The sequence below is a fragment of the Phocoena phocoena genome, chromosome 1 (assembly GCF_963924675.1).
Source record: "Phocoena phocoena chromosome 1, mPhoPho1.1, whole genome shotgun sequence".
NCBI classification, from domain to species: domain Eukaryota; kingdom Metazoa; phylum Chordata; class Mammalia; order Artiodactyla; family Phocoenidae; genus Phocoena; species Phocoena phocoena.
In genome coordinates, this window is record NC_089219.1 from 26,242,131 (window position 1) to 26,250,936 (window position 8,806).

General features: G+C 55.1%; 1 protein-coding gene across 1 annotated transcript in view; it reads right to left on the minus strand.

Moving 5' to 3' along the window:
- TRIM62 (tripartite motif containing 62) overlaps nucleotides 1-7,971 on the minus strand; it is a 29,540-nt gene extending 21,569 nt beyond the window's left edge. The window contains exon 1 of the mRNA XM_065891249.1: nucleotides 7,564-7,971. Within this exon, the coding sequence (XP_065747321.1) occupies nucleotides 7,564-7,971 (408 nt within the window). The remainder of the gene's footprint in view (nucleotides 1-7,563) is intronic.
- Nucleotides 7,972-8,806: the final 835 nt, after the last annotated feature.

Sequence of the window (8,806 nt, forward strand, 5' to 3'; positions counted from 1 at the left end):
GTGGGGCTAGCAGGGGTGAGGGCAGTGTGGGTGGGGTGGAGGATGCCTCGGAAGTCAGCCTGGGGAAGCTGGACGCAGCAGGCCCCATCAACTCTGGGGCAGGGCAGGAATCAGGGATGGGAGGAGGGCCCTTCTGAGGGCAGAACCATAGCTCTGTACCCCTCCCTCTGGAGAGAGGTCAGAGTCAGGGCTGGTGCAGACCTAAGCACACAATTATGCAAATATGTCAGCTGAGAGGCTCTGGGGCTTGGGCAGCCACTGAGGGGGAGAACAGAGAGCCAGGGCACATGCCCCAAAGGCCAGACCTCCCCTCTTACAAGGCCATCCCTCTCCCGGCCCAGTGGAAAAAGCTGTTGCCGGAAGCCATCTCCCCTGGCTTCAGGGACCGACACCCTCTCCCCAACGACCCCCGGTCACTAAGCAGTGCTGCCCAGTGGAAATAGCATAAACTTGGGTGTCAGAAAAACCTGGGTTTGAATCCTGCCTGTGTGCCCTTGGGTAGATCATTTCCTCCCCTCTCAGTGTCCACCTCTCAGAGCCTTATCTATAAAATGAGGACCGGAGTCACTCGCAGGGGTGCGATGAGGATTAAATGAGATGACACCCTTGAAGGGCCCAGCACGACGTGGCACACAGTAGGTGCTCAAGGCCCCCTCCCCTTCTCCGTGCCCAGTTACTGCCTTCTCTTCCCCTCTCTGCCCCAAGGGGACGCCAAATCTTCACATGGCAAACTGAACTTGCCCCTTTTCTCCTTTCCCACAATCTCTCTTCTACTCGCAGCCCTCTGATGTCCTGGTCCTCCCGACAGACCTGAACTCTCATACATCTTCTCTGCCTCTGAGCGCCAACCCTGTCCACTCTGAGCCTCGCGGTCTCTGGCAGGCAGCACCTCATGGCTGCTCCCCTTCCTCCAGGCTGTCCCCCACCTGTCCCACCTGCACGCTGCCCCTCAGTGCACACCGACCAGGCCAGCCTCACCTGCTCCAACATGTTCCTGGCTTCCCCGAATCTCCAGGGTCAAGTCCAAGCTCCTTGGGTAGGGGTGGCACCTTCGAGGCCCTTTATGAGCTGGTCAAGCCTCACTTTCCCAACCCTTCCCCTGCAGCTACAACGAATCGCTGGCTCCCCTCCACGCCTGCCCCTGGCTGACTCAGATCATCTGAGTCTGAGTTCTAGCTTCAGCGACACTTATTGGGTATGTGGTCTTAGGCACAGTGTCTGAGCCTCAGTTTCCTTATGTATAAAAAAGGGCAATGAGGGGCTTCCCTGGTGGCGCAGTGGTTGAGAGTTCGCCTGCCGATGCAGGGGACGCGGGATCGTGCCCCGTTCTGGGAAGATCCCACATGCCGCGGAGCGGCTGGGCCCCTGAGCCATGGCCGCTGAGCCTGCGCGTCCGGAGCCTGTGCTCTGCAACGCGAGGGGCCACAACAGTGAGAGGCCCGCGTACTGTAAAAAAAAAAAAAAAAAAAAAAAAGGGGGCAATGAGACCCACCTCCTAGGGCTGCTGTGAGGATTAAACGAGAAAGGGTGCCTGCCCCCGGCACTCCCTGCACCCAGGCAGTGGGGCTGTGGATGTTGTTACTCCCTCTGTCTGTAACGTCTCCTTTCTCTGCTCTCAGGATTCAGCTCTGTTGTCAGCTCCAGGGGGACCTGGGCAACCCTGACGTATGGCCAGAGGAGCCTAGGACATGACCTTGCGGCTTCTGGGCCTATCCCCCAAGAACCACTGCAGGGTCAAGCTTGTTCTGCTCTCTTCTGGGCCCAGGACCTGGCCCTCAGTTAGCTACAGCAGGAGTGTCGACTGAAGAAATTATTGAATGAATCCCTGAATCCAAGATAGAACCATCTCCAAATCCTCCACACCTGCCCCAGTGTTCAAGCAGAATTCAAGGTCTGCAAGGTAAATGATGCTGTGAAAATAGCACTGGACTGAGATTTCAGGGAGCTGGACTCTGGACCAACCTCGGGCAAGTCAGTTTCCCCATCTGTAAAGTGGGGAGAGGATGGAAGTGGATGGTTTCTGAGGTCCCTCCCCATTTGGATGCTCCCTGAGGCAGTTAGGGTTTTGGTGAGGAGGTTGAGTTCTGAGCCAGACAGACCTGAGTCTGAATCCCAGCTCTGCCTCCTGCTCGTGGTGTGGCCTTCGGCAAGTTACTGAGCCTCTGAGCCTCATCGTTTTCTTCTGTGAAATGGGGCTGATCCTAGCCCCACTGGGGGAGTAGGGAAAGGGAAAACGGCTGCTGTGAGGATTCAATGCCCGTAACAGCACCTGGCACATAACAAGGGTCCAATACCCTCTGACTAGAGTTTTTTTTAGGGTTGTTACTGTTTCTGTTGTCACTTCCTACCAGATCCTTTTCTCTCTAGAAAATAAACATCCTGCGGCCCCAACTTCAATTCTGAGTTTTGACACCGTGGCCTGTGCTTAGCCAAGGTGTCCTGGATGAACAGGCTTTCCTGGCTGCTGACTGACAGACACCTGTGAAGAGGGAAGTAGAGATGCTAACAGCAGCCCAGGGTCTGACTCATCGCCAGCCTCGCCCCCACGGAAGCTGCTCTTTGCACACAAATCCTGCCCTCTCTTGGGAAAAGTAACATCAGAGGCCACTTCCCCAGGACACAGACAACCTGGCTGCCTCCCTGTCCACAGTACAAAATAAAGCGCCTTCACATCAGTTGTCTCTGGATAGGCAGCAACTCTCTCTCCCTCTTTATACATTAAGTGGACAGTTTTGTTCTTATTTCCACTTCCCAAGTTGGGAAAGGGTGCAGAGAAGGCAGCACCTTCCACTCAGCTGGAAGAAGCCAGCACCAGGATTTGAATCCAGTCCCCCAGCTCTGTTCTTTCCCCGTGTGGCTGCCTCAGTGTCTCTGAATCCCTATGCCCAACTCCTCAGGGCTCCCATCCAAGGCTGATCCACTGCTGTCTCCCTTGGCACGAAGGAGGCCTTGGGAAGGGCTCCAGTGGTCACATGAGACCTGGAGCGGGTGGCTGGGACTGCATCCAATCCCTCCCCTGGAGGTTAGGAAGCTGAGAAGGCCAGAGAGCCGGATGCCATGCCTGAGCAAGATGACAGCCAGCACCTGCCCTCGGTGCATCAGCTGGCACGGGCAGACTGTGTCCTTAGCCTGACCCTGTGCTGAGTACACTTAAAATACAAAGACAGACAGGGTGCGGGGGAGACAACTACCCAGCCCTCAGAGGCAGCTCCGAGGCCATGTGTGGCCAGTTAGCTAAGCTTCAAATCCTGTCCCTGCCATTTACCATCTGGGTGACCAAACAAGTCACTGAATTCCTCTGAGCCTCTGTTTTCTTATCTGTAAAAAGAATAAATTATAGTACCCACTCGACAGGGTGTTATGAAGATTAAATGAGGCAATATCAGAAACGCGCTTAGTATAGTCCCAGGCAGTGGGCTAGGGCTCAGTAAGTATTGGCCGAGAAGCCCCCAAACCCTTCTGAGACGGGGCTCCTTCCATCCTCTTTGCTCTATGGTCCAGTGCTCAGCAGTGAAAAAAAAAGGGAAGGTACATACACATGCGCACACACACACACACACACACACACAAAACATGCTCACGTGCCATTTACACAACAAAAATTCTGTAGAACTATAAAGCAAATCTTTAAGAAAAAGACCATGTTTTTCCAAGCGGTAGAATTATGGGGGATTTTAACTTCTACATTATATAGCTCTGTTTATTATGTTAATTTTATAATCAGAAAAAATAAAGATATTTAAAAATTGTCGTGTGCTACTGTGTGCCAGGCACAGCATCAGGCACTTTTGATACAGCCTCCCTAACCCCTACAGCATCCTTCCCAGGAAGGTCATGTTATCCCCACGTTCTAGATGAGCCGGTGGAGGCTTAGAGAAGTGAAGTGATCTGACCAAGGACACACAGATTACCAGTGACGATGCCAGGATCTGACCCCAGTATTGGAATCAGGGGTACAAAGCGATTCTGCCTGGCAGGTCAGGGGAAGCCTCATGAAGGAGGTGATATCTGCGTTGAGCCTGGAAAGCTGAGTAGGACTTCTGTAAGCCTGGGTTCTCAGCCAGGGGTGATTTTGACCCTGGAGGACATTTGATGAAGCCTGGAGACATTCTCGGTTGCCAGAGCTTGGGGTGGGTGGTGCTACTGGCATCCAGTGGGTGGAGGCGAGGGATGCTGCTAAACATCCCACGGTGCATAGGATTGCCTTGCATAACAGAGACTTATCTGGCCCCAAATGTCAATAGTGCCAAATATGATGTAACATACTAGAGCTGTCATTTATCGAGTGCTTACTATGTGTCAAGTTCTGTACCAGGTTCTTGCAAATGTCGTCTTATTTAATTCAACCCCATTATTCCCATGCTGTGAAAGAGGGACCTGAGGCTCAGAGATGATAAGGAACTTCCCAAAGGTCACACAGCCAGAAAATAGGAGTGCAAGATTCGAGTTGCCTGAATACAAAGCCAGAGCCTTTAACCTTTCCGCTCTGCTGCCTCCAGGATTTATAATAAATGAAAAAAGCTCCAGGCCAACTGCTAAGCGGCCGGGTGTGAGGAGGAGTAGCCTCCTCTGGCCTCAAGGCCTTGGGAAAGGTCCCCCCCTGCCCCGGGGCATTTCCCCATCTGTCAAATGAAGTTTGCATCAGGCGATCTCCAAGGCCCTGCCAGCTCTGAGTCTGTTATTCTCCAGGAGAGGGGTCCAAGGCTCCAGGAGCCCTGGGGACAAACCACCAGCTGCTGGGAGAGGAAGGGGTGTGATGGGCAGGCTCAGCCTCATTTCCAGTGCATAACTGCTAATGAGCCTCACTTCCCCATGAAGAGAGAGGTTGGGGTGGGGAGGGTGGGGAGTGGCTTGAACCTCACCCAGGAGCTTAATTCTCCAGGGGGAGGCATGTTTCTCTGCTACTTTCTTGCCAAGCCCAAAGGAGGCACCAAAGCAAGTCCTCCTGCTCAAGTGAGAGGCAGCTCTGGGCATTTGCCCAGCTGGGCACATGAGTTCTCAGAGGTAGAAGGAGAAAGAATGGGAGCACTTGCCGATCCAGCCCCTACCAAGTGCCAGGCATCTCAACACAGGTTCATCTCAGGTCAGCCTCATGAAAATCCTGGTAGGAAAGAATCACCCTGACCCCAGTTTATAGGCGAGAGAATCAAGGCTTCCATGTGCTGATTACACAGACAGTGCTAAAGGAAGGTTTGGAACCCAAGTGTGACTGACCCCAGGACAGTACACTAGAGGGTAAGTGAGTGGCAGTCCTTTTTTTCTTTTCACCCAAGAATGACAGTGTTTCAATAACATTTGGGGAAAATATATGTTCATTTTCTCCTGCCTGCCCCAGGTCATGGAATGGACTGAAAAAAACCACAACACAATAATTTGGATTTCCTGGTTTGAGGACAGGGGAACCAAGCCTTGGAACACAGAGTCCTCTCCAGCTAGCAAGTCAGACAGGGAGAGGAGGGGGTGAGCAGGAGTGGCGAGATCCAGCCGGGGTCAGACTGAGCTTTCCTGGCCGGTGCTCTCACTGTCTGGCAGTGTGGCTTTGGGTAAGTCACATCACCTCTCTGGACCTCAGTCTGCACATCTACATAATGAAGAGGCTGGGCAGATGGTTTCAGACAGAGTCCCTTCAAACTCACGACCTGCACCTAGTCCTGTCCAAGCTTCTCTCCTCTTCCCTGTTTATGTGATTTCATAGATGGGGAGATGGGGATACCAGTGCCTGACCTTGGTTTACAAGGGGCTCTGGGGGTGGACGGTCAATGCCAATCTTGTGCAAGCTCCCAGAGCCCCCAAATCTTGCTCTCCATCCTCAAACAGCCAAAATGGAAGGGAGTCAGTGGTGGTTGGGGATTAAAGGGACAAGAAGCGGGTAAGGTGAACATGGAGTCATTTCTCCTAATAGGGCCAGGGCATCTGCTGGTGCAGGCTGGCTCACAGAGACTCATGTATAAGGGTGGGGGGGGGGGTGACCCCCTACAACAGGGAAAATAGTTATTTCGCTCCTGCTTAGGGAGTCAAAAACCTTCTTCTTCCGAAGGCTCCACAGCCTGGGCCAGCTCAGGTCAGGACTAGTCATTCATTCAGCCTTTACTGATGTTCACTGTGGGCCAGGCCTTGTGGCAGGCTTTGGGGCCATAGATATGATGACTAAGAGACTTTTCTTGGGGACTGTGTGCTAGCCTGGTATCCCAAGGCCAAACACACGGGGCTACTAGATTTAAATGGTTTAGCTTGAGAAAAAGATTCCAGGCTCAAATAACCTTGGGAATCATTTTATTAAACACAGCAAAATGTGTTTCTTTGCTACAAGATTTCTCCAAGCCTTTAATATGCAAATGTACACTGAGAATCCTCCAAGGAGGGTATAGAGAATATACTATATATCCCAAATGTAGCTAATCTTGGAACACTGTTTTTTTTAAAAAACATTATACTTATTAACAAAGATTGGGAAGATGCAGCTCTAATGTTATTGCTTTGGCCAGTGGAGCTTAGAGAAGGCTTACATAGAGAGGGCTTTGAGAGTTGAGTAGGAGTTAGTCTGTGAGGACAGGAAGGCTTAAGGGAGACCAATTACAGTACTAGGCTGACTATGTTCAGGTTACCCTGCATGTACTGTTTCATTTAGTCCTCAAGGTCCTGATGCTGGTGACAGAGCTAAGGAGGTCACCAAAAGTCCCTGGAGACTTCTAGAGGTCCACCTCCCTCGCTTTTCTTGAATCACCTCACCTTGGGGCCTTATTCTCCAAATCTTGAGTCTTTAAGTCCTGTCCTCACTCTCAACTTGGCCTCTACTGTGATTTAAACCTAGAATGGTCTTTACAGCATCTGAACTTGATCCCAGCCTTAGCCCCTCATACACCTTGGCCTAGCCCCTGGCACCAAAACCTGCTCTCTCAGCAGTTTGCTGACACTCATTTAGACCCTCTCTTAGATTTAACCCTGACCTGCCCAGAGCGATCTAGCCCACGTACTGCTCCCCAGGCCCTGATGCATACCTGATTGAACCCCGGGTCATCATGCCCCAAAGCCTGCAGCTCAGCTACTCCGTATAGTCCAGACTCATCCTCGGATGGCGGCCCCACCTCCTGTCTAGCCCCGACTTTGTCCCATTCCCCATCTGTGTCTTTGTCTCCAACTCAGTCCTGAACCCTTCTTACGTGGGTCCTGTCTCCAGGTCCAGCCCCATGACCCCTTACAGTGGCCCTGCCCTTGCCCAGCTCTGATTCGGCTCCGTCCCTAACCTTGTCCAGGCGGTACCTGGTTCAGCTGATTTCATCTGTCCCTGCCGTTCTACTCCATTGGTGATCTCTCCCCAACTATGGACCCACCCACCCCCCACTTCAGGTCTCTCTGAGACCCCGCCTGGTGAGCACTGCCCAAGGCCCCACCCTCAACACCGCCTCCTCGCCTCGGCCCCGCCCCGTCCTAATTCTGATAGGGCCCTGACCCTGCCGGCGGCCCCGCCCCATGGCAATTCTGACTGGGCCCTGCCTGCGGTCCAACCCTGACCCCGCCCCCGGACCGGCCCCGCCCCCGCCCCAGGCCCGCCAAGCGGCTCACCTGCAACTCCTCGAAGGCGTCATCGATGCCCGTGACTTGGTGCTGCTCATGCAGCGCGGGTTCATCGCAGAAAAAGCAGAGCAGCGCGCGGTCCGTGAGGCAGAAGAGCTTGACCTTGTCGTGTGCCTGGCAGGGTCGCGCGGCACGGCGTGCACTGAGGATGGCGTCCAGCGGGAAGGCGCTGTAGCGCTCCACGATGTTGGCCAGCTTCAGGCTGGGCGCGAGCGCGGGCTCGGCAAACGTGCGCCGGCACTCGGGGCAGTCGCGGGCGCCCTGAGCCTCCTGCCTCACCCAGTGCTCGGTGATGCAGCGGCGGCAGAAGTAGTGCTCGCAGCCCAGGCTCACCGGGTCCTGGTAGATGCTCAGACAGATAGAGCAGAGCAGCTCGTCCTTGAGGCTGCACGCCATGGCGCCGGGGACGGCGGAGAGGGTCCCCCGAGATGCAGGGGGCCGGCTGGAGAGCGCGACGCTGTCGGGGACAGCACCTAGGGATGGGTGCGGGGAGCAGGCCCGTTGAAGCAGGAGCTACAGGAGAAGGAATGGGTGCTGTCTGGGAGTGGGGTAACGCGAGTAAGAGGTGTGGGTTAGAGACTACCCGGGAAGCGAGCCCAGGAAGGTGGTCTCGAGGCAGAGGGTGACCTGGAGCGATGGGTGCTGGAGGGAGGGAGCCGTAGGTGTCTGAGGGAAGGTGCACCTAGCAAGAAGCTTCTAGGGAAAGGGGCAGTCAGAAGGGATGTGTGCTGGGATAAGGGGCTCTAGGAGGGGGGCGGAGGCCTTGGGGGTCTGTAATACCGGTATGGGTGCGGTGGGGGGAGGGGGAGAAGCTGGGGATGGGGAATTCAGGGGGAGGGGAAGCCCGGCAGAGCCTCACCTCGGCTGTGCCTGGCAGAGGAGAGGAGGGCTGTGAGCACGCTCAGCTGCCCGATCCCGGCCCCAAGACCCGGCCCCGCGCGGCCCCTTACCCCCGCCGGCTCAGCGGCCACTGCTCCGGTCCGAGTGCAGCCTCCCAACCCGGAACCAGCCGAGCTTGAGTAGCCGGCGGAGGCGGCTCCCTCCCCGCCCCCGAGGGCGGGGCCTCAGCGACTCCACCCCCGCAGCGGGCGGGGGAGAGGAGGGGCGTGGCCCGGCCTGCAGCCAGCTGACCCCCTCCCCGCCCCCACCATTCTCCAACTCCCGGGGGTGCGAAACCCAGCTGTTCCTTCAAGGTGTGCACTTGGAACAACATCCAGGTCTCGCTTGGGGT